Below are 27,249 nucleotides of genomic sequence, written 5' to 3' on the forward strand. Positions count from 1 at the left end.
CTGAAGTCACTGTTTGTGCATATAAATGGAGTTGGTATGCAATTGCACCAATGTAATAATTATTGTATTAAAAACAGTAAATTCCCTTAAGGGATTAGTCGCAGTCAGGAAAATGAAAACGGACACTTTCTTGTGTGTTTTTTTAAAGGTATTAAATAATAATTTTTATTAATGAAATTTAAATATATGATAAAATGTATCATAAAGAACTGTAAACAAATATTTGTTTTAAAAATGGGTTCATTCATTTCGTCATACCTGGCGATGGCGTGGGTGGCCATTTTGTTTGCGGTGAACAAGATTTCTCCAAACTGGTTGACCTGAAAACAAAAATAAGGGTAGATTTGAAGAATATATTAGGCTAACGGGTCCCTGATCGAAGGATTTTGGAAAATATTAATTTAAAACAAAATGACGTACATTTGAAGTTGTAGTTTAATTTTCATTATAAAATTAAGTGATTAAATAGAGAATAAAAAGAAAAGTATATAAGAAAATAAGAAATCCTTCGATCAGGGACCCGTTAGTCTAATATATTTTCTAAATCTACCTTTAGTTTTGTTTTCATGTGCACCAGTTTGAAGAAATCTTGTTCACCGTAAACAAAATGCCCCCACCCACGCCATCGCCTGTTATGACGAAATGGATTAACTTCTTTTTAAAACAAAAATTCTTTTATAGTTCTTTAAGACATATTTTGTGATATATTTAAATTTCATTAATAAAAATTATTATTTAATACCTTAAAAAAAAACACACACACAAAGAAGTGTTCGTTTCCATTTACCTGACTGCGACTAACCCCTTAACCCTTTGAGTGCCAAGGAGCGATATATCGCTCGTCCCTACACTTGCGAAAAGGGCCAAGAACTCATTAAAAAGTCAATTTCGCTTTACGAAAATAACGCCAATATCAAAACGTTCGTGTTCAAATATTGGATGGTAGGTAAATTTAGTTTATTTTGATATTTAAGAGTACACGTACATTTTTGTTTACAATCATGCATCTTTGCTTAAAATTGTCTGGCATTTTTCGGATATGTGTAAATATTTCCTGTGGCATTCAAAGGGTTAAGCAGGTACTCATAATCCTACCTATACTTTTTTCTTAATTTTTGGGGTCATTTTCGTGACATCTTCAGCTCCAAAAATTCCTCGACATAAAGATCAAGGGCTCCAACAATAGTCAGTCGAAATAAATTGAATAAACTTAAGAAACATTTTGGCCAACCTAACAGTAGTAGAGCGGTACAGCCTCCCCTTCGGACAAAGAGATAGAGAGAGAAAGCAAGAGTCAACATAAAGGCGAAGGGTGGGAGGGGAATATGGTGGGTCCTCGAAGGAAAGTGGCCTCAGTCGCGCGGCGCGGCGCAACGTACGCGTGTGGGTTTTACGAGTCGTCTCTCGCACGGTCTGCAAGACGTTCTTTCTCGTTTCATTCGCGACTGTCAATCGTCCATCACCAGTGATTAATATCAATCCTCGAGGCCGTACGTGAAATTCGATTGGAGCACGGAAAGGATCGCGTTTGTCTGGTAAGGAGCAAATTGTTTCGCATAAAACGTTACAAGTCGCGTCTCGATGATCGTGGCGCACTTGAAAATCTACTCATTTCGTTGGAATGTGAACTACCCGCGTTTTCGTGGACCGGTCAGTGATGTTGAGTTTGTGTCGTTGTAACTCTTCGTGGCCAGGATTTTCCGACGATGGATTATCGGACACGGCTGTGTGCTCCTTCGTTCGATACCGCGGGATTGTGAGAAGCTACAGTGTGCGTTCACGTGTACCCACTGGAAACCCTAGAAGAGGTTTCGGAGCGGAGATGGGCACATTTTTATTCGAACTGACGCGTAAAGAATGCAGCGATTGGCAAAAGGCTTCGAATAAATTTGAAGATTTTATTGCTTCTTTAGAAAATGTTCAGTGTGGAGGAAACGAGATAAACATGTTTGCGAAATTCAGATTTATTCGGTGCGTAGGCTTTGTCCATCACTGAACGAAGGTAACCAACTTATTCGCGGGCGTCTTTCTTGGATCGGACATTTCAATTTCTATTTTTCTTCAATTTTAAGTTGTGTTTATCTTGGACTCCATTTTAATATATTGCTTATCCTGTACAAGCATTGTCGAAGGAAACTTTGCGACTCCTACTAGAAAGTCCTCTTCGTAAACGTATAAATTATATGTACTATTTATTTCGTAAACAATGATCATATGATCAAGTTAGAATTGTTTTGTGTTCCTGAAATCAATTAAAAATACCGCGTGGCCGTACATACGTCCAGCTAGTACTGTCAAAATAATTATTTCTTTCAAAATACAATACCAGTAATTAATTATATAAATTAATTATCTAGTTTATTAACTAAACTATGATTAATTAGATTACTATATGTTTTCGCCTAACTTGTATGAAGAGGGTCTAAGCATAAGGGTAAGAAACGTTTCGGAAGAATAGTGATTGCATTGACTAGACAAATAGATTTTTACGACAAGTTAAATTTTTTAATAAATAGCTATATTGTCTTATTCTTTTAGTCGTTAAACGAATTTGTTATCTAGGTAAATGTTTAGCTCCACTCTGTTTTGGAGCAACCCGCGTAATTGTTTCCAAGAATGAATTACCTCGTTTGAATTACGAGAGGTTTCCCCTTTAATGGGATTGAAACGTGCGGGACACATGCGCGTGCTAGTTCGTCGAGTTATTCGATGGTCATTCGAAGCTTTGTACACTTTGTCGTGCACGTGCTTTTATTTCTTTGTGACGGAGGGCACGATCCCTCTCTCGTCCACTAAGAAATTACACAACTACTCCATCTATGACTTAAAAAGCAATTAATGTAAGCGAATAAGACAGAAAAATTGTCTTCCTTAATTGTCTTCCCTAATTCTGAATTAGGAGGTCTAAAGAAAAACGGTTTTTCGTGAATTTTTTTAGGATGGAAAGAAAATAATTCTATCAAACTTTTTATCCTATTTTCATACATATTTGTTCACATAGAAGAAAAATGTACGAAAATGAAAATTTCTTTTGGTTTTTTTTATGTCGAACCAAAATTACGATCTGCATCTTTCCTGTCGATAGGAGGTTTTAATTGTGAGGTACTCTACAAATGTGCGCCACAGTCGACTCAATTTGAATATTTCTTGTTGAAAAAATTTGTACAAACTACTCAAATATGTATGAAAATAGGATAAAAAGTTCGATAGAATTAATTATTTTTTTCCATCCTAAAAAAATTCACGAAAATCCGCTTTTTTTTAGACCTCCTAATTCAGGATGCCCCCTTAATATTTGCACATACAATGATCTTTAATAATATTATTGACGAAATTTTAAATGATGAACTGATGATTTAAAATTTATAATAAACAAATCCAGATACAATTTTATTATTTATTCATTATATCTAAAATACACGGTACAGTAAAAAATAAATTGTTTCTTTAAAAGATTACTCTTTAAACTTGATCAAGAGTAAAGGGGGTTTTTGAACAAGTTTCTTTTGCCGTTTCATTATATTTGTGACAAAAAGACTGACGAGCATGTAGAAGACCATAGTCATTGTATTTTGGAGCCACGTGAAAGGATTAACGCACCAATTCATTAAACAGTACTGTACTCTGAATGTACTAGTCATTATTGTATAAATATCACACTCACTTTTGCAACAGTACAAGTAAACTGTAAATAAATTAGCATAAATTAAATATTTAAAAGTAGCCACTATATTCAGCCAATTAAAATAGAATACTATTTTTAAATATCATTCTATGTGATCTATTCTGTGCAGACTAATCGTGACAAATGAATCATTTCATATTTATCGCGATAGTACTCAAGTTACTGCAGGAGTACTAAAGTTATTTGGACTATTTCAATTGTATCGAAATAATCTTTTACCCGTGTCTGTTCGCAACTAGCACCCTGGAACGAAACCTTGTTGTTCTTTAACACGTTCGCGTTTTGCCAGGCAGCCATTTCCGTTTGCACGATGCGACGGGTCGTCTGGCGTACAAAGTTAGACGTAATTATGTACTAGGTTATTACGAATCGTTTGCGTTCGCAAATACGGCGAATCCTTTCAAGCGTTCTACGTTCCATTCAGATACGATTCGGTCGCCATAGTAATCACGACCCTCCCTTTTCACGCTAAACTAACCGTGAACATACTTTGCAATTAATGTCGAAGATATTTTCAAACGGAGACGACTGACTAATAATACACGCTTCGCGCCACCCCTGCGAATTCTCGAAATATTATTTTCTATGACACAAAATAAAAAAGTATATTTTGCCGGAGTTTAATTTTAGCCTTGTAGAGGCAAAGAAAAAAATTGATCGTGTTCGTGGGCGAGCCTCCAACAAATTCCGTGACCGTCACTGCTAAGAGTCACGTACTGGTATACATTAATAAAAACAGAATTGGAATCGTATATTAATAGAAATAATTGGAGACATCTTCGAATCTACAATGATTAAAATTCAGATTAAAACTTTGTAGATCTTTTGGTTATCTTTCTTCTTCGTAGCATATTATTTGTTCATTACTTTCTTTTCTTCTTTATTCAATTCTATAGTTATTGCTTAAACTTATTCTATCTTTTGTTTAATAGTAATTACATTCCCCGTCTTGTTACCATGGTTTCCACTTCGTCTGCTCTCCTATCCTTTTTGTTTCTGATGCACTACATATTAATTTTAATTAAAAGTCTAGATTTATTATGTTTTATTAAATGCTTGCATTGTAGATTAAATTATTCCATCCTTATTTGTGATACAGAATGTTTGGTTTGACTAGAAGAAACATGAGTCGATCTGTTTCAAGGTTTAAAAACGCGTACGGTCATTTTTACATTACTCTTCTCAGGTATCAGTTGATTAAACCGCGTCTCGGTAATGAAACATGCAAATTTAGTAATTAACTAACAACTGGTGTAGAGGTAGGAGAATTAACCTCAATTTTGAAGTTTTCCTTAAGATTAAAAATACATTTTTCGTGTTCTGGCAAATCATTTGTGGCGTAACAAATTTAATTGAGTTAAAAAATGACAATATATAATAAATTGGAAACGCGGGGAGGGAAACGATCCACTCAATGAGGTGAGGATAAATCTGCCTCTACGTTGATAGTTACAATGAATCGAGAGCATGTGTGATTCATTCATCCCAGTACGTTACGACTTTTTATCGTAATTTCCTGCGGTTGTAATCGTTGCCTCCTATCGAGTTCCAAGCAAAAGCAGGCTTGCGAAACAAAGAATCTTTTCATACGAGACAATTTCTCGTGGAATCATTTCTCGCCCGGGAGAATTCACTTATAATAACATTCTATTATAAACATTCCATTCTGGGTATACCGATCGGTTTAAAGTACTTCACGAGACGGCACCGCAATCGCTCGTATTCGTTTTTGTTTTCCTCGAAGCATTTGCTCTTAAACGGTGGTGCTCAAACTACAATCCACGAGTACATTTGCTTTCAGAAGAAATTTTCTTAAGAATTATGTTGTAATATAGTGGAATAATAAAATGCTCTCCCTTACAAAGCTCACCACTTTGCTAACAATAAAATTATTTACACCGCATACTTTATCCATCTGAAACAAACAATCCTTAAAAACATTTTTGAAAAGCTTTATCTTTTCATGAGATATTTAACACTAACTCTACCAACGTTCATTTGCAACTATTTCTACAGTGATGGGACCAACGACTGGTCGTAAAGACACTTTTTCCAATTGAATGCAGAGAGTATTTCACGTGGAACTAAATTGAACAATGCATGAAACAATTGTATAGAATTGATATATTGCAAGGACACTAAACTTTACAATAGTATATTATACCACTGATCAAACAGAAATCCAATTAAAAACGTCGTTAATTACCAAGGATTAGATGCGACGAAAAATAAAACCATATAAAAGAAAAATGTATATATTGCATACAAGTGTCTACAAAATTCGAAAACGGTCATTCGATGAATCGTGGTAGGTTCAGCGTTAACCACTTCGATTTAAACGCAGCACCCTGTAATATAAGGCCTGTATGTAACAGACCTGTATCTATCACTGCCATAATACTATCCATAACGGCGTCTCTTCTTTTTTTTTTTCAGAGACATTGCGAAAAAAATTGCACGGAATCGGCGTCGTTGAGCGAAATCGGAACGAGGCTGGCGACGAGGGACCTGGCGAGAGGCGCGCAAAACCCGTGGGTCGGTTAAAGGAGAGGGGGCTAAGAAAAGGCGGGAAAGGACAGAGACAAGCGCGAAGACGGTTACCACGAGAGGAACGTGATCATCGAACGCACCGGAAATCCGAACGTGCCCGAGATTCTTCGATTGTCCTTGAATCGTCTCGGGATTACAGCAACGACGAACATGTCACACCATCCTGCCGTGCTGCAGCCACGTTGCGCCCGGCCGGAAACGCGCAAGGGCTTTTCCATGACTCAACAACTGTCCTACCGATCGCCGATTTGAAAAGTAAGTGGCTACCGACTAGGCCTGAACCGTCTCGTCGGACTTCCTGTACAGGCAGGCCTCCGAATTACGTGGTCTTGAGTCGAGGTAGAAAATCGAGTCACGAAGTGATTTTACAAAGACGAAACTCTTGGTGGGAGTTTCGATGGCCGTTGCTCCCTGAATTTTTAGATCAGGGATAGGACAAATTGATACGTTAACTGTTGGACTACTACTTGCGGACATTTTTGTGGAGCTAAAATTTTGTTTCGAGGCAAATATTAAAAGTGGTATGTAATCTAACATTTGTCGTGGAATAATACTTATTTTTGTAATAAAGAGTTTACTTATATTTCTTTTCTTTGATGTTTCACTTTTAGTATTGAGTTATTTAATTCCTCAGGAGAAAGGAGTTTAATAACTGTCATTTATACGGGGTGTCTACGTATAAGTTCGGACATACGCAGGGTGTCAATTCTACAACAAATTTCCAACAACAAATTACTCTTAGACATTTTCTTTGTATCGCCTTATTCTCGAGAATTTTCACTTTTAATTTTTGTTCTGCGTTTTCGTCTTGACACTCTTTAAACGGCAAACTTAAAACTAAGTATACCATTCGTAAGGGCGTTAAATTTACCATCTCCCCGATGCCAAACTAAAATTTATTACGTAGATTTAACAAGTGAAAAATTAGGTCAAACTTTACATTGTGAAAATTTCAAAAAATTTGACCTTTTCTGTACTCGTTTTTCGGTTTCAAAGATATAGATGTTTGGTGGGCACTCTTTGGGAAACACTTCCTCAAAGTCTCACCTTTGGAATGGTATTGTCAAAACAAACTGTACGGTGGTATTTTAGGGAGAAAATGACGTTTAAATGCAGGAAAGCGTGGGTTTTTAGTTAAAAATCGATATTTTTCAACAAAAATCGACTTGTTACTTTAAAATTAACTTGACATCGGGTTTGATGTATTTTTTAGTGACACTACCGAGCCTCGCCAATTAGGAAAAAAATCGATTTTTTGACACCTCTAGCCTCTTCCAGCCGTGTGTAGAGCCTGAGTGCGAGGTGAATAGTAATTGTTTTTGAACATGTATCCATAGAATTTTCGTTTTTAGCGATTATTTAACCAAAATCAACCACGGTGTACCGATAAATAATATGGAGATTGGAACACGATCGATTTCACAAAGCAAAAAATCGATGTTTTCGGTGCAGGAGAACCGATAAGTTTTGATTCAGGAGGCGGTCATTTTGAACGCTTTTCTGCATTTAAACGTCATTTTCTCCCTAAAATACCACCGTACAGTTTTTTTGTTGACAATACCATTCAAAAGCTGAGACTTCGAGGAAGTTTTTCCGGAAGAGTGCCCGCCAAACAACTATGTCTTTGAAACCGAAAAACGGATACAGAAAAGGTCAAATTTTTTGAAATTTTCACAATGTAAAGTTTGACCTAATTTTTCACTTGTTAAATCTACGTAATAAATTTTAGTTTGGCATCGGGGAGATGGTAAATTTAACGCCCTTACGAATGGTATACTTAGTTTTAAGTTTGCCGTTTAAAGAGTGTCAAGACGAAAACGCAGAACAAAAATTAAAAGTGAAAATTCTCGAGAATAAGGCGATACAAAGAAAATGTCTAAGAGTAATTTGTTGTTGGAAATTTGTTGTAGAATTGACACCCTGCGTATGTCTGAACTTATACGTAGACACCTTGTATATGAATCAAAATATGAATGAATGAGTCAATATGTTGAGTCTATGGTTTCCAATGACGTCGTTGCTCAAGGTACATCTAAACATGGTCTATTTACTCTAGTCGTGCTAAGAAAAATTCCCTTCGTACGAGAGTAAACTTAACAATTAACAAATTACTCAGTCATTTCATTTATTCAATTTTGTCTGTCAACGTAGAAATTCTAGCAAAAATGTTTTAAATGGTGCCCTGCAGTTCCTAATCCTGGTACTATATTCATTATGATATCACTCAGAATCGAGACCTGAAGAACGCAAAAGTTTCGTCTCTGTAAGAGTACTCTAAGGCTTAGAGTCTAAACGAACATAGATTCGTGGACATGCTTCTCTACTGTTTTGTTTTTCTCCAAAGGGAGTTTGAATGTTGAAAGTTGATAGTTTAAAAATATCTGTGCACGACAAACACCACCATTACATATGCACGTATAGTTGCATCGTGGCTCGCACTGAAAAACGGTGAATCCTGCCTAAGAGACGCTAAAATTCGCTATTCGTACCATTTTGTTGTTTGTGATTGTTTGAACGATGGAAGATAATAGCAGATAAGTTTGGCGAAGGTGTCGAGATCGACGTCTAAAAGACGTTCGCGCCTCTTAAGCAGGATTTTCTGTAAGTAGACTTTTGACGATGCTGTACTCTAGTTAGAATGTAGAGGAGCATATATAGTGAAGAGATACCCAAGTAGGGAAGCATAACGCATAAGTGCACAGCGTTACCACTCACCTCCTCTCACGCTTGCGTTCATTGCGAATTCCCCGAAATTACGTACTTTGAAATGCTGTAATTCATAAACGAAACGGCTGGGCACCCTCATCTTTTTTTCATACGATTTCAGACACGTATCGATTCATTAATAAAATTGCAAGAATATTTTTGCCGCTGTGTTTATTACACCTGACACTCAAACATTAATCCTCAGTTCACTGAAAATAAATATTCTTGAATATTCCCATGTGACGCACAATTTCGAGTGGGATGTCTTCCGATGACTCACATAGCCCGTCTTTTAAAAAGTTGGCATAACATTCGCGAGTTACTCTAGCAGCTAAAAGATTGTTTTTTTCAAACCGTCACAATGTCACGAATGATTATTCCTACCCACGCGAGCACGCTAAATTCGTGTCGATGCTTTGATTGTGTCACGACGTGCTGATTATCTTCGAGTCACTGATACCCATTAACTCGATCACATGCCATTGAAATTCTTTTAAATTTCGCGCAGATACGTAGTAGGATCTCGCAAAGCCTACCAATCTATCAAAAAACTAAAAATCGTTTACTGTTTATTAATATTTAATTGTGAATCGATAACTATCAGTTAACGATGCTTTCTTATTAGGTTGTCCCAAAAGTTTCTTTCGCTTTATTAATAAGTAATACATGCACAATAGTTTATGTTTTATGTTACATTACCGAATTGTGCACGATTCATTTTGCTCCATTACTGTTACAACATGAATATCTATGAAATTAGATTGTCTATTTATAGAAACACGACTACATAAAATAATTGAGTGCAACTCGCGAAAGAAACTTTCGGGACAACCTAATACTTTCACCGTTAAAAGTAATTCTCGAGAATGAATATATACGATTTTCACAGTTAAAGAGTTAATTACAATTAAACGTGACCAATGATATCGTTTAAGTGTCCACCACCACTCTGATAGACGATTTTTGTTATTAAAAAACAAAATCCTAAAGACCCCCTGAAAAAATCATTGAAACGGGTAAATTCTATAACAGAAAATTACGTTGTACGTCATGGATTTTACAGAGACACTGATGTACCATAGCAGAGAGGAAAGAATTCCGGTTATCGGCGCAAAGAACGAGGTCAGCCCGCGTTGGCACGTTCCTCGAGATAACGATTCCCATTCCTTTGGTCGAGTTTGATTATCTTCCGGTATCCGGCGTCTCCTAGAGCAAGCTTCCGTTTTTCTTTGACGATTCCTGCTACTTTTTTTGTCGCCTTCATTTACATTTCATTGATCGCATCTAGCCTGCGCAGGGTTGGCTCGTCTCTTCTCCCTGGAGGCTTTCTTTCGGCTCACTGGTCGGGTCTGTGACGTTCTTCCAGTTTACTGATTGTAATGCTTTGCACCCTGCGCGTTATCCCCAGGCTGACCGTAGCTGTTATGGCTTTGAACCTCGATCTTCGATCCCTGTCTTGTACGAGTCACTGGCTATGAATTACAGAAAGTGAAATTACCTTCCATTCCGAATAAATGCCGCTTGATAAATTAATTAAATTAATTAGGATGCATTCATGGTTTAAGTTAAGCTTGTACATTACCATGTTAATAAATTAAAAATACTTGGGAAATGTAGTTTATTTTCTTTTATAAATTTAACTACCTTTGAGTAAAGTTCTTCTGGGTCTAGACATTATTTCAAAGCAGAATGCAATTAATCGAGCGTTTCGAAATGATTGCATCAAGTTCCAGAACTAGTTGTCATGCGTCGTTTCTCAACTTTACCCTCCAGTTCATTAACACTTCACGTGTGACGTGTGAGAGGCTTCGTCATGGAATCAGATTTTTTCCTGAAACAGGATAAATCATCTTCGAACCGCAAAAGTGTAAAGATTTGGGAGGTTACAAGTGACGTCAGAAGTGCCAAGTATGATTCAGATATACTGCTCGAAATTGAGGACTCTGGGAAGTCTTTAACTTCTTAATCTAAAATCTAATATTCTAGAAAAACTTCTTGAAAATCTCTGAAATGCTTCAAACATATAAGAAGGATTCAGTTTTAATGCAATTAACAATTTTTTTTACAAAACGAGTACATGCGTTTTTGTTATTAAATAACAATCAGAGATTAAATAACAAAATACTCATGCACGACATGTTTATAATATACCAGAGAAGAATTTCTTTCGACCACTTTACTTTAGTTGCCAGATTGATCGTCAATCAAAGGTACATTTGAAAGGTGTATGTGATCTCACACACTCAAAAAAAAGTACATTTGCAATTTGCAAACATAGATTAGTAACAAGAAACATTTCAAAGCAGCTCGGGTTCGATTCTTCGCAATCCATTGATCACGATTGCTGACTACTCATTAATAACCGCGATTTCCCGTCTGGATTTCTTCTTAAACGAATCATATTCGATGCGTGACTATACTGAATGTTCCACAAACCAATTATATCTTGCGTAAGTTCGCCGGTTAACACTTTGCGGTCAGGGTAAATCCTACCAAAGCTTCTTACTCGGTGCCCGCTTTCCTCCAGATTTGACAATTCATTCAGCGGTTCCTGTTCTTAGGAATCGTTCCAGAAACCGTCACGCGGCGCGAAAGTATAACAGAAATGTCACGAGAAAAAATTTGAGGGAGCCTAGCCGTGCCGTTTTCGGATTACAGCGAATTCGGAGCGCGCAATTCGAAGGTCTGTTCCAGGAAAGAAAAGCTTGAGAGGGGGAAGACTCTGCGGTGGCACTGGTCTCGCGAACCAGGGAAAGGATGAGCATGATTCCTCCAGTCGCGTTTACGTTTCCTGCGACTATTCTACGACTATAACGCGCGTGTGTGTACGGTTTGTTACAGTGCTGGGCCCCGGTGGTCCGATCGGCTGCGGTGCATTTTCGAATCGCGTTACGGGACACTGGTTCCGCTCGTGGATAGGTCGCTAGTGGTCAGTGGTCCGGGGACTATTTTATCTGTGAACAGTGGTGCGTCCCGTGGATGTGAGAAGAGCAGTGAATTTCAGTTTCGTCGAGACGGATATATACATACGCACGTGGATCGCAAGATGATGCTTCTTCGGATGGTGTTGATGGTGCTCTTCTCTGTGTTGGCTACGGGAGCACCGCGGTCCTCGGTCATCTACGCGGACGACAAAGTGGTGAGTCAGTTCATTCTGGGAGTTTTCGCAGCCTTGACGCACCGGCGATCATTAACGGGGATAATTGCTTGATAGTTTTTACTACCTATGGTCAGAATGTCGTGAATGAATTTCCAAGCGATTTTTCCGATTGTTCAAACTTTTGTCTGTTTGGTAATTTCTTGATTTATTCACACCTCGATGAATTTATTATAAGGGTCGTTGGAAGAGGGTTGAAAGGGATTCAATAATTACTCTTTCAAACTCGTATACAGGGTGTTCAGGCTATTACTAGCCAGCGTTTTTCTCGTGAATGGTACATATGACAAAAATAAGGAAAGAGGAAAAAGTGATACTGTTGTTTATGTGCAATGTTAACTAAGTAGATAAATCTTCCGTACTTATACTCTTTTCTGAGAAATGAAGGTGATCTTCACTTTTTTAAATGGAATGGTATATTTATTATACAAAAATATGGTAGAGTATTTAATTCTAAATAAAAAAGTATTGATTTTTATTAGCCCTAAACCTCATAAGTAACGAGTAATTTCACTTTATTACTTGAAAATTTTCTTAACGTAATATCAAAATGTAGATTCAACCTTATCACAGATTTCCGCAGGACAGCAATGTGTACAGGCATGGAGCTCCTGATGAAGTACTAGGTGACAGGGATGATGTTTTTCTTTACGAAGAATTCGCAGTACACTTGTTTGAATCTCCATCTTGATATTACGTTAAGAACATTTTCAAATAATAAAGTGAAATTACTCGTTACCTGTTAGGTTTAGGGCTAATAAAGATCAATACTTTTTTATTTAGAATTCGATACTCTACCATATTTTTGTACAAAAAATATATCATTCCATTTAAAAAACTGAAGGTCACCTTCATTTCTTAGAAAATAATACAAATACGAAAGATCTATATATCTGGTTACATTGCACACAAAAAACAGCATAAATTTTTCTTCTTTCATTGTTTTTGTCATACATACCATTTACGAGAAAAACGCTGGCTAGTAATAGCCTGAACACCCTGTATATACATATTTCTTTATACAAAGGTTCGGTTTGAAAGAGTTGCAAGAATATAAGAGATGTTATAACAGTTATAATTTAAAAAGACTCTAAATATAAATATGTTCTACAGAAAAACTATTATATCGATTTTGAAACGGTTGTACGTATAAAAATGTTTTACCCTGAATAGATTAGATACAATACACATCAACCATATGGTCACCTTACGTCAGGAGAACCTCTAGAATAAATAAACTCCTCTAGAATAGCACACACCTAGTATGATACAACTAATATAAACGTTGAAGAACGTACTGGTAAAAGTAGAATTTCTTAAAAGAAGTTCCCACGTACAGAGGTTTACAAAAGAGGCTTTAATTATTTCTTATTAAAACTGAAATGGTAATGAAGTATTAGGTTGTCCCAAAAGTTTCTTTCGTAATTTGCACTGAATTATTTTGTACGGTAGTGTTTATATAAATAGACAATCTAATTTCTTAGATATTGATGTTGTAACAGTAATGGAGCAAAATGAATCGTACACAATTCAATAATGTAACATTAGACATAAAATATTGTGTATGTATTACTTATTAATAAAACGAAAGAAACGTTTGGGACAACCTAATATATACAATTTCTCTAAATTTTAAATGAACGTACATATGATGACTTCTTAATCGAACGATGATGTCGATCAAGTGCCGACTACAACTAAACTAAAACGGAAAACGAAATACGGCATCCCTTTTTGAAAAACTCTAAATTATATAGAGATACTGTCTACTCGAGAATTCTTTTCAGAGAGCAAACGGGCGAGTCTGTATAAATCTCTAACGAAAATTGGAATTGACAAGAAAAACATAGGTCTATGCATACATATGATTTTTTCCTTGGCTCCGTCGGCTTGTTTGTTTTACGTGTTTGGTCAAAAAGAGCCGCGGGCTTCTAGCGGTGAAACGTTATCGGCAGTTTGCCAATTAATTTTGGTAGATATAGACGTTTCGAGCGTGAGATTTCATCGTGGTTCGTAATCCGCCAACTAATCCGGATTAAGCAGAATAAAGAAGAGCTCGCGTGGACGTAGATAGTACCGAGATCTGGGCAGGTCGACGTACCATAATTTAGACCGGGGTCACCGAAGTCACCAATTAATTATTTCACGAATAATAGCCTGGCTCTTACGATTTTCGTGGAATCTCACGCAAACTCGGCCATGCTAGTGGAATCCTTGATTTAGTGGACTGATGAGGAACTTGATTACTGTGGAAATTAATCTCGCTGTACGAAATTTAAATTTGCTCGACGACTATTTTTAACCAGCAGAAAAACCAATTTTCAGCAATCCATCTGAACAATTTTTATTTTTCGTACTCTTTAAAATCCCAGTTATACTTCGACAATTTGAATAATTTAGGAGTACTTCGATATAAACTTCTAAATTAAATTTGCTCCGCAACTATTTTAATCAACAGGAAAAGCAATTTTCAGCAGTACATCTAATGGAATTTTTTTATTTTTGTAATTTCGAAACGTTGAATTAAAAATGTCATCGTAATTCCCAAGCAGAACATTTCATACCAAGTTGAACTTTTTATCATGAATTATATTATACTGGTGAATTTGTTGGTAATTTCTGCAGTAACTTTATTGTAAACGTTCCTTGGGGTTATGTAAAGTTAGTTTTAGAAATGAGGTTAAGTTATTCAGGTCTTTCTGTGTTCTTCCTCGGCATGCTTTTAATAGAATCGGTGCAGAAAGTATTTTTTGAAGTATCCAAGAGTCGAACGGTTGTTAAAAACATGCACCTTTCTTTTGACAATTTGTATCACGTAGATAAAACACTAAAAATAGAAAGCATCGAAACTTATCATTTATACAATCATGTATATAAATATATTTATTAATATTTCAAACGTTTCAAATGTATATGTATTTATTTATTTATTTCTGCTGGGTATGTAGAATAAATTCTACATGTCAAACATGTATGCATATATGCTCGATCATTTTTATAATTCCCTAAATTTCTGTTTTCTAAAGAAGACCTGATCCATAAATTTAAAGCGTTAAACTAATAAATGACATTTACGTTCTGCAAGTTGAGCAAACATTCTTACGCTCGTATGAAATCAATTGATTAAATCAGAACAACGATACTTCTTTGCACGACCTTATTATTCAATTTCAACCAATTGGGCTTTGATCGTTTCTCCATTCGAGAATTACTATAGTGATTGCTCTTCTCCGAATCCATGATACCTTGGCCCTTAATATTTCAATTAATAATTTTCCAATAATTGTCATAAAATTACAATTTGTCTTTGAAGCGGACAGCGATAGTTTTTCCTTGGACTTCTCAATTGTAGAATTTTGCAATTAGTCATTAAGATTGAGTCAGTTGAGTGTAATGTTGATATAGTAATTCCTTAACAACGCGGTACAGTATTTCACTATCTTCGTGTCACGTTTTGCTCTTCTTTACGTGTCTACGCGTACGTGTTGCCCGCTTTTAATTAATTCAATTGGTAGGGCAATGATTCACAATGGTTCGAACGTGACTCGATCACTTTTCTAATAGGATGATGTCTACTGAGGTGGCCAGAAACGTTTTCATGATTTTTCAGTGGACGTAAATGATTAATTATTTTAGTCATTAGGCAAATGTAACAACCTTTAGACCTTGCTCGACCTTCAAAACGCTCAAAATCGGTTTCTATTTTGCATTTTAAGTAGTTCCTACCCAGATGGAGTATAAAAGGGCAAGAGTATTTATGTAGATCATATTAATTTATGGATTCACTCACAATACATGTACATCCACGAACATCACTGTCGTATTACTCGCAACCGTTGCATCTCCATGGATCCATAAGGTACTTAGTACCAAGCGGAACCTCGTAAACCCTCGTAACGTATGCAAGCCTGCAGGAAACATCCCTTGATAGTAATGCGTCTTTCCCGTCGCTTTTACAATGAGATGGCGTCGCAACATCCTCGTCGTAAAATTTCCCTAACACGTTCAAAACGCAATAAATGGTATTCAATCGTACAACGTGAAAAATTCATTTATCATCATTACTTTATTAACTTTATTAACTTGCATTCCAGATTTTCTGATTTCAGTACAGTTCCGTCAAAGGGTTAAGGGTTAAGTATGAATTGTTTAATTGGTACACGCCAGTCAAGTATTCAGATTTAGAAGAACTCTCTCTCGTTGATTATAACAGGAACATATCTCTAAAAATGTATTAGGTGTATACATAAATTTTCTGGGATATGTTTAGATGGTCCTAGAGAATAATTATCAGCATTTCTGAATTAAGTGTTTTTTTTATGTTAACGATGACTGCTCAACCTGCATCCAAATACATACAATTATAAGTCGTATTTATCGACATAACATCGTTTTTGGTTTCTTTAAGGAAACATCCTTGGCTCTTAAATGAATAGTTCGTGTCTGCTTTTAAAAATTATGAAAATATTCATAATGTATGACATGTCTAATTTTTAAAATAACAAAAATTTGTATGATTATGTCTTCGACTAATCGAGTCAAGAAGCAAGAGTCAATGTAAATAAGTCTAAAAGGATGTTTGTGTTCCTTGTATATCATACTATTTTCGCAGTAAATGTTTATTGTACCATTATTATCATGCCCCTCGCAATGATTGTTTCGTTTATTAAATTATGAACATTGAACAATTTGAAATCACGGAAAAGGACCATACATCTCCGATATCTAACGAATTAAATTAAAGTCATTTTCGACTAATTAGATATTCATTATCTTAAATATCGCGTGCTCGGGACTGAACCTGCCTGCCGTCATTGTGGATTTAATGTTCGCACCATGCTCCAGCTTAATACATCTCTCACCGATCCGCGAGGCGCCAGGCGTATTCACGTGGCATTATTTCATGCGTGTGTCATAAACAGAGGCGGTTTTGCGGTTGTGTGGCGGGATGACTAAGAACCACGGTCGATTCCGTGTACGAAAGTCGCGTATATTGACTGCGTGCTTTCAGACGTGGCGCCTGCGTCGTTACAACCCTCCTTGATGTGAAACGATTCCCTTCTTTCCTTAAAAACTATCCTTACCAACCACGGTAGAGACGCTGACTAACCAAACTTCGATCCAAATCTCTCATTTTCCGGTTCCCTCGTGAAACAAACGAAAGGCGGACGTAAAGATCCCTGGCAAGTTTATTGCTTCGCTCTATCTTTAGTTCCGAAAACAATTGGGAATTAAGCATTTGAGCTTATAGTTAGGGCATTTATTTACTTGATATGTATGATACAAATTATTTCAAAGAATATAACTGTTTCATACGAAAGTTCTGGGGTAAGTGCCGTGTGGTCCTCTTTCCAGAAGGCCATGCCTTCCCCACTCCGTGGCCAGATCTTTCTAGAACAATGTATCATTTGTTTAATTCAATATGGCTAATTATTAATTATGGCAATGCAACGTCGGGTTGCTTGCCCAGTTTACATTCGTTTTGGAGCCGCCTTCGGATCATCGCAAGCTCGCGCTCGGTCCGCCCTGACGTCTTGGCCCCTCGCGAACCCATCGCTTGCAAACAGCGGCAGATCAGCTGTTCCGAAAATCAATATATTGATCGGTACATGTACATACATAGAGTCGTGGTTGTAAATATTGCAAAAGATACATTAAAAATATAGTTTCGTCAAGTTCCTCTCTATAGGTCTTCCCTCGATGATTATTCCTGCTCAAGATTTTTGATCATAGTGTGAGGTAAAGCTGTATATGAATGTGAAAGGAAATTTTATTTGGATAAAAATTTACTATATACCTTCGTATTATTTAAAACAACGAAGATGTCAAGGTGGCTTGTTTCTAGTGGAGCACTGTGTACTTTGAAGGATAACAAGGGATCGCGTTGAGATACATTGGTCGATCAAGCGTAAACTTAAATTGGATCTAAGGAGCTAGCGATTGAAGTAGATACAATGGCTGAACGTTATAACAATGAACTGATACTCTGCTCGAGTTGGATTTAGGATGTAGATTCACGAGGTGCATTAGAATCCTGCTACGGTATTTGTGGATGAATTAAATCAATATTAAGGGTTAAAAAAAGCAGAATAAATAATGTGGTTTTGATTGAAATGATTCAGCCACTAATAATCAAATAATAAAGCAACCGATAGACGGTGTTCAATCTATTGACTTGGAGCAAGTTATTGCCCCACTTTGTGTATCTAAATCTATGTAGCACATTTTCAATCCTTTTTCGCGCCATTTGGATGAAAAATTTCAAGAAGACATGCATTTCTGACAAATATATCCATAAAATGATGAATGTTTATCCTGTATAATCTCTGACACAGGCAATCTATGACAAAGTACAGTGTTTCATTTAAATTAGAATAGATAAATATGTCACAAGTTGATGAAGCTATCAAAAATATGTTTTTGGGACTTACAATGTTTCTTCACAGGAGATATCCAAGAACAATAAGCGAAATGGTACCAAAATGTCCTTTTACCGCCAGAGTCCTTCTTCTCGCGCGCAAACAGTACATTGATCCCGGTCCCATAGGAAGTCGCCACCAACCCATCAGAACTTACGATGTCCCTTCAGAGGATATATCCAAGAACAATAAGCGGAATTGGACCAAAATGTTCTTTTACCGCCAGATTCCTTCTTCTCGCGCGCAAGCAGTACATTGATCAGGGTCCCTCAGGGGGACTCCACCAACCCATCAGGACTTACGATGTCTCTTCAGAGGAGGTATCCAAGAACAATAAGCGAAATGGTACCAAAATGTTCTTTTACCGCCAGATTCCTTCTTCTCGCGCGCAAACAGTACATTGATCCCGGTCCCATAGGAAGTCGCCACCAACCCATCAGGACTTACGATGTCCCTTCAGAGGAGTCATCCAAGTACAATAAGCGCAATGGTACCAAAATGTCCTTTTACTGCCAGATTCCTTCTTCTCGCGCGCAAGCAGTACATTGATCAGGGTCCTACAGGAGGACTCCACAATCTATCAGCAGCGATCGATCGTCAACTGGAAGAGTATGACCTTCGATGAAGTTACGATCAGCACGCGCGACGCGCTTGTTTGCCAACGTGTGTGTACATAGAACGCACAAGTGCGTGTGTCACGTCTTGACACACTAGTCCAAGTATTTCTGTATAAGCGCCGACACTTCCTGCAGTTAACGACCTCGATTGCATATAAGTGCCTGGTTTAACGATTTCGAAGTAAGGCCGAAGGCCCCGCCTGATAGTATCCACTCTCTCCTAGCGGGGTTCACGACATCTATTAAGGCGATTTCACACGAGTCACTATCGGTCGTTGACTACAATACACGGTGGCACAGTTACGGTGCGACAATTGGAATACGATAAATGTCACGTGAAAACGACACGTCTGGGCCGTCATTGTTACCAGACGTCGTTAAGAAATTTTTACTCCCTTTGTGACGTTGTCCATCGACACACAATGGGATTGAACCGTGAAAAACTGGTCAAAGGTAGAGAAAGTTCTTAGATTTTCATGGAACTCGATGTACAGGGTGTTTTGTTTACATTGGAGTGGTTAAATACCTCGTGAGGGAATGAAGCTATCTATCAAAACAATATTTTTACAAAAGTTATTTGGTTCGAAGGAATAGATTCTATAGAGTAAATAATGTTATTGCAAGTGAAATGCTGAAAGAGATTTAAGAAACAAATTAATTTTTTTTAAATGGAACCTTACACAGTGCAAAAGTCTTTGGCCTCTGAACCTTGCATTGAAACTTGAATAAATCTATGTTATTGAAATGATGCATAATTAACTAATGCATTATATACACATATGATAGTGTATGTATGATTTATTTTACGATGCAGATATTCTTAAAAGTGTAACAATATCGAGATACATCGACTTACGTTTTATGAACTAACAACCATAGTAACTGGGTTATCATCTGGCTTGATAAGATAATGAAGTCAAAGATACTTCGCGCAATAGATACTGTACTGCTAAATGTCTTTAGGAATATGGGGTGGTTATGCAAACTTTGGTGTTTGTGTAAATTATCGATGGTCTGTTTGAACTATTGATTGTGTAAATATTCAGGAATCTATATAATTTATTGCGTGTTTATCTAAACTATTGTGTGCCTATGTTAATTACTTACTGTTTGTATAACATATTGGGTGTTTACACAGAATATCCACTGCCTATGTAAATTATCAAATATTGAACAAATATCTTTTCCTCCTCCATTCATCTACAAAGTTTTATTAAAATCGATAAGGAGTATTGGAAATGATTAAACAATTGAATTTCATCATGATTTCTCATTTCCATCGTTTATATATTATCATGATTTTCTCAAAATCTATTGTACGTGACGTACTCCATTACAATTTTGAGCCCCTTTTATTCTAGTGTGATTTATTAAAATTTTGCGATAGTTTAACAGCGAAATGCGAAGCCATTCGTAGATGTAAAATAGCGTTCGTTACAACTTCACGACGTGATTTAGAATCGGCTAAAAGTAACGGAATTTTCTGTACGGACGTGAATCGTTTTGGTGGAATGTGCTATGTACTTGTGAATTATTGAGCGCGGTTTTCTCTGCGATTGTGAAGCATTAGGTGTGGTTTTCTACGAACGTACGTGAGAACTAGTCTTCTAAAAGCACGCCAACCGCGTTCAGAATTTTTCATCGTTCGATGTTTATCGACTCTTCGATTCCTGGCGAATTTCCCCGGGTCTCCCCTTTCTCCAACTTCGAGACAAGCTGTTATACAACGATGAATTTTCTGTTGAATCAGAGATGGATAAAAGGCTTATTTAGATAGAAATCTATTTGTTATTGGTTAAATAAAGATTAGAATTTGAATTAAAACGGGTTTTTGAAAAGGGAAAATTTAGAAATCTTTTAATAAAACACAGATGGTATGGAATATACTCGATTATTTTTCGTTTTAAAATTGTTATAAAAAATAAAATCTTAAAATTCCCTTTACATAATCCTTGGAATGATATTACATCTTTCCTTAACCAAATAAAAACGTGTCTAAGTGATTTTTAAATTTAATGTTCGTCACGAATAACTCGCTACACTTTTAACTTTATTGGCTCGTCTCGATCAATTTTTAATCTCGTTTCGCTCTTTGCACCAGGTTTCCATCGAGCACAATGAATATTTTTCGACGATAACGTGTTTATATTTCCATTTCGATATCAAGAACTGACGAGAAGCTATTAATACGAGTGTAAAAAGAATCGCGATAATAATACGATTTCATTCTTCAAGGTTGCATATACAAATGAATGGAGTATCCAGTGAAACGAAAAGAAAATTATTACGGAAATGAAGGAAGTATATATCATGATACAAAGACGAAATATCACTGTATATTATTGTTAATTCAATCTCGAGAGTAGAACATTTTTGAGAAGACATATTTAATATAAAGCAACTTAAATGTGACATAAAAGAACACATGTTCAAGACTGATGATTTGTAACAAGCAATACTGAACCAATACCTATCCAATAATCAGTATAAAATAAATTTCGTACCCACTATATACACAACAGATGCAATAGGTTTAGAAACGATAATAGAAAAATTAGAAATCACAGATAAAAAGAAGGACAATGGATGGATATTTAATATCTATAAAACTCTGCTCAACATGGAAAAGCCAGAAACTGCAGTATTAGGATGGATCCCAGGACATCAAGGAATACCAGGAAACAAGAAGGCAGACAGTTTGGCCAAAGAATTTACAAAGAAACCCCCGGACGAAGAAATCAAGATAGCAAGACATTTTAGTAGATCAGAAAAATAAAATCTGGGAAGAATTCACCACCAGAGCAGAAGAAATCGGAAGAGAAAAAGGAGTATACTATTTCACACACTTCTGGGAACGGAAGAAAAAATACAAATTCAAACCATGGTCTTCAAAATAGAAAAAAGACTAAATAGAGAAACGATCAGAACAATGTCCAGGATTAGGTCTAATCATATGAACCTAAAAGAATCGCTAGGTATAAAGGGCATTATAGAAAGCAAAATCTGTGATTGCAACATGGACGAGGAAACCATAGGGCATGTACTATTTTACTGCCCCCTAAGAAACCTCCAACGAATCAACCTTTTTAACGAGATAGGAACAATAATTACTAATTGTAACTACGACATAGCGGACATAGTAAAGACTGACAAAATAGCTGTGATCAAAGCCTTAATTAAGTTCCTAAACGATGCGAATATTATACTATAGATATGTCGCGTAAAATAAAGATATAAACATACATAAAACACGAACTACTTTAAGAGAGAAATTTATATTTTGCTATTACATGTTTACTACAATAGCACGGGTATCACTAAGACGTTGTCATTATTGTTATCAATTTTATAATTTTACATCGCAGAATAGAAAAAAAAAGAGAGAGAAATGTTAAGACTTTCATTCCTAAAGGGGGATAGGAAAAGAGGATGCAACTCTCTACACCAATAGCAAGAGTACAATTTGTAGAATAAGGAGCAAGCGAAATGAATAGATTAGGGAATTACGATAAAATGTAAACATTAACTGGCATAAAAACTAAAATAACACTAACGAGTAAATATATTTATTAAAAAAAAAAAGTACAAATAAAACAGTATTATTGTAAACCGTCAAACAACCAGCGTCGCGTAGAATATAAGTAAATAGAGTAAGGAGCTAGATATAAGCAAAGAACATTGTGAAAAGGAAACGTGTTTATAACAAAATAATTTGTTACACAATAAAGAGATATACATAAATTTCGTACCTTCATGAAACAAAGAAACAAACAAATAAGTCACATTTCTGTTGGACAGCTGCGAGTAGTTAATACGTACATGTCAATCGTACGGTTTCGTTGTCCGCGGTTAACAGTGACCGTCGCAAATTGATTACGTCAAAAGGACCGTCTCGAGTCGCGAAAAGAAATAACGAGTTGCGGTCATTAACGCTAGCTAGACGCAGAAAGTTGCGCCACGCTTGCGCTCGACGCTGGCGTCCGCTTGTGTGGACTGCAACGCCTATGCGTATGCAAGGCGTCTAGACGCTAATCAAGGAAAGGCACGTGTGCGTCGCCGACTCATTTCGCTCTGACTCCTTTGAGGCTGTGGCTGGCAAGTGTCGAAAAACAGCTTCGAGAGGGGAACCGCGAGAAAAGAACGAGTTTTGAATCAGCGGTCTCTAATTTGGGGACAATCGTGTTCCCACGGGTAATTAATCATTTAATAAATTAAATTTCCTGTGGATTAGAGGACAGTTGCAGGAGTCGTAGCCAAATTACAAGCATATAAATTGCGAGTTGTGTATTAATGTAATGGCAATCAAAGTTGACTATGCTAGAATAAATTAAGCTAGTGTTCTCGTACACTTTACATTCATATTTTAAACTGATATTGTTGGGACGTTGAATCTTTAAAAAACATGAAGCTTTAACATGGATCTTTAACAAAAATATCAATTTATATTTAGAGTTGGGTTCATGCGAAAGTAGAAAGAGTATTATAATTCATCATTTGTCTAGTCCTGTAATTGTTAACCGACTTCGAAAAGAAGGAGGTTACTCAATTCGACATGTACATTTTTTTTTTTTAAACTTCGAATCGGTTGAGTTTGCAATTTATATCGACGTTTATATAAACTACCTTTACACATGAATTTTTAACTTCACAACAACTAAAGGTACAAAATTCTCTTTTCCATTCTAATCGAGAAGAATTAATTTCACTTAATTAAATTTACTTTTTTATTTTTTTCTGATAGTTACAATAAACAGTTGATATTATTCTCGTAGTTCTGGTGTGATATTTATGTTTGAAATCAAAATTGCATACAAATGCATGATTATTTTCAATGTATACAGAGCAGATGCATCGAATGAAATTTTTTCAAGAATGCCTGCATATTTGAATGAAGTCATTGCATGCCGTTGCCAATGGTGAAAACGAATCTCTATGGAAATCAGGGGGCAGGGTTGCAAATGCAAAGCTGCTCGCCCGTAGTTGCCGGAACTTGACGAGGTCTGAACTTTTCCACGGCTGGAGGTTTCCATTCAACTTGAAAAATTGCGTCCTGCCGTTCATGGAAATCCTTAAGGAATCCTGACCGATAGTTTTCCTACCGATTTTCCTGTACTTTCACGCTTGGGGCCAGATTCGAAATTATTCTGCTGACTTTGTTACCGAGTAGTTTCAGATGACTGGCTTCCTGTTCCAACTTCCAGCAATCACATTTAAACGGGTCCCTAGGCAATTCTGTAGATTTTTTGCTGTTGGAGAAACTAAAAATATTTCAATCTATTTCTTTCACTAAGTTTGGTGATTTACAAATTTTCCTGTAGAAGAAAGATCAGTATTAAAGGGTAGGTAGAATAGTTTCAATATGTGGCCTCGATAACTTCTTAAATAACAACTTTTTGTATTGATTATTAAACGTATAATATTTTCCATTATATTTCTTTTTCTACTAATTTTTCTATTAATCAGGTCAGTCTAAAATATGCCATCTGTTTATAATATTCACGTAATCAACGAGTACAGTCCTTAAAAAGTAATATTGTACAGAGTTTGTATTAAAATAATTATAAGGTATTGTAAAAAGTAGGGAAACGAGGAGTAGAGGGAAAGAAATTGTGAAAGACGAGAGGAAAGTAAACGAAAGCTTGAAATTTGTATTTAATAAGAGCAGAGAACAAAAAGAGAATGAGGTGAAGAGGAAGTAATACTTTATGGAAGGGAGAATATAACAAAGAAAAAAAAAACGTTATTACGGATTATTAGGTTTACTTTTCATTCTATTTGAAGAGGACTGCTATAGGGTAGTCCAAACGTTGCATAACAATGTGTTCATTATACATATAATATCTCCATTTGGAAATGTCGAAGGCACACATTTTATCTAAAATTTCTTAAGGATGAGAAAAAATGTTGATATTTTGGAATTTTTTGTTGATACCGAATGTTCCACACGTACAGTGGGCGTAGAATGTATTCGTACATCCATCAATTTGCCAAAAAACTTTTGTGTGAAATTGTAGTTTCTTAACTTCTTTTTCTTATAATTAATGATATTTTACATATTCTCGAAAGTCTCTAAGATAAATATAGTCCAAACAACATTTACTAGTTAATATAATTTATGAGATTAACAAAAAAATGCGAAAAGTGGATAAAAGTATAGAAGCAATAAGTATTTGTACGATTCTTATGACGAACCATTTACAGTACACTTTGTAACGTAAACACATTAGTTTATTGTTCCGTACGAATTAGGAAACATCAAATTTCCAGTAAAGTACTTTTAAAAATGGCTCTAAGAGAGGATTTGAAGTAGATCCCACTTCGAATGACTAATAATTTAGTTAATTTAATGCTCAGAAAAGTTACAATAATTATAAAATCAAAAGGAAATCCCACGAAGGAAGTATTATATACTTGTAAATTAATGTAAATTTCTTTCTTTTTAATCAAGCTTTAAAAATGAAACAGTTGTGCGAATACTTATTGCTTCAATATTTCTATCGATTAATTTTTTTTGTAATCTATCTATTCTAGAGATTTCCGAGAATATGTAGAATGTCATTGTTCATAAAAAATAATTTAATAAATTACAATTTTACACAGTTTTACACACCGTATATCAAAAACTCGTACTTTGAATAATATCTCTGCCAGTTTCAATTAACAGATATTAATTTACACGGATGTTCTCCCTTAAAACAGGAAAAATCTTCTAATTTTTTAAGCGGCTCTAATAACTTTATCAACGACTGTCGATACCTAGTCGAAGCCAGAAAAAGTAAACGCATTTAATCATCGTTACAGGGGACTACGAATGTTTTGCTGGATTCTTCCCCAGTGGAAGCTACGTTGCATTTGTTCCATAGGAACTTCGTTTCCCTCTATCCTGGATGATTAACGAACGACCGTGGTGCGTTTTTTTGGGTATCGGGTGACGTCACCTTCCTGCCGCCCTCCATGGCGCCACTAATACGCCCACCCTAGACGCGATTGTATCGGTAGGTTGGGAGCACTGCCATTTACGGGACACGAGGGCAAACAGAACAGGGAGGAAGGGTGTTCCTGAAACTCTACGGTGGATAAATATCAGTCAATCCATTTTCACAGTTTTACGGACAACGACCTTTTATACCGTGCTTTGTAAGAAAACCAGCAGTAGCTTCGCTCGTCTCCTTGGTTTTAGTCGTACATTCAAATGAGTACGTATACTGAGGGAATTGAAATTCTTCCTGGTCAAAAAATTAATTCTTTTTACAAAATTTTATTTACGATTGCCAATTGTCATTGCGACTAACGATTGATCATCAATTATTCAGTTATTAAATGCAAGTAACAGGTGACTATCAATTGTCAATTGTCATTTGTACCTGACACTTGATGATCCATTCTCAATTGTCAATTACAAGTAATAACTGAAGATCAGTTATCAATTTTCATTGCAGGTAACAATTGTTGAGTGATATTTAATCAGCAATTGCAATTAAAAATTGTCAATTAAACTACACTTACCCTAACATTCATTTCTGACCAATACTCAAATAAAGAAAATTATTTGCTTTCACTTCCAGCATTATGACTCCGAGCTGCGCAATGCAAGTGTTCGAGGACTCGCAGACGGGATTGCACGTTATATTTTGCAGTCCAGGCTTCGTGCCTTGTACCGCGTCGCATTCAACGTAACAAATATTTACACGACGGCCGAAACCCAGCCGTGAAGTTGTCACAGCCGGCTTTTCGGGCTCGAGCACAAATTCGTTTAAGTCGCCCTTCAGGGGACACCTTATGGCACAAGAGGATATGACCCAAGAGGTTTTATGTACCCAGACCGATGTCGCGAAACAAAGATGTTTACCGAATGATAATTATAATATCCTAGGGCGTTCCACGTGACGTTGAATAATTTTATCGTTTACAAGAACAGAGGCGAATTAAATGTCTTCTGTCAAATACAAAATGTATAATCAGTCTCCAACACAATTGTACTCTATAATACAACTCTTTCTGACCTGGAGATTTGCTTTGAAGAAGAAAAGAATATTTGTTGCATTCTGTGTCATTCAAAGGCGTTGTAGAATCCATATTTAATCGTTAGTAAATATGTTTACCACGTACAAGTAT

General features: G+C 36.2%; 1 protein-coding gene across 2 annotated transcripts in view; it reads left to right on the top strand.

The window, feature by feature from the left end:
- Nucleotides 1-1,367: 1,367 nt before the first annotated feature.
- LOC128873034 (matrix metalloproteinase-2) overlaps nt 1,368-27,249 on the top strand; it is a 205,677-nt gene continuing 179,795 nt past the window's right edge. The window contains exons 1-3 of one of the 2 annotated variants that reach the window (XM_054116315.1): nt 1,368-1,535; nt 6,122-6,490; nt 11,783-12,080. In XM_054116315.1, coding sequence (XP_053972290.1) covers nt 11,988-12,080 — 93 coding nt within the window. In that variant the 5' untranslated portion in view covers nt 1,368-1,535; nt 6,122-6,490; nt 11,783-11,987. The remainder of the gene's footprint in view (nt 1,536-6,121; nt 6,491-11,782; nt 12,081-27,249) is intronic. The other variant, XM_054116316.1, reaches the window with a different exon arrangement.

The sequence above is a fragment of the Hylaeus volcanicus genome, chromosome 2, assembly GCF_026283585.1.
Source record: "Hylaeus volcanicus isolate JK05 chromosome 2, UHH_iyHylVolc1.0_haploid, whole genome shotgun sequence".
Lineage (NCBI taxonomy): Eukaryota > Metazoa > Arthropoda > Insecta > Hymenoptera > Colletidae > Hylaeus > Hylaeus volcanicus.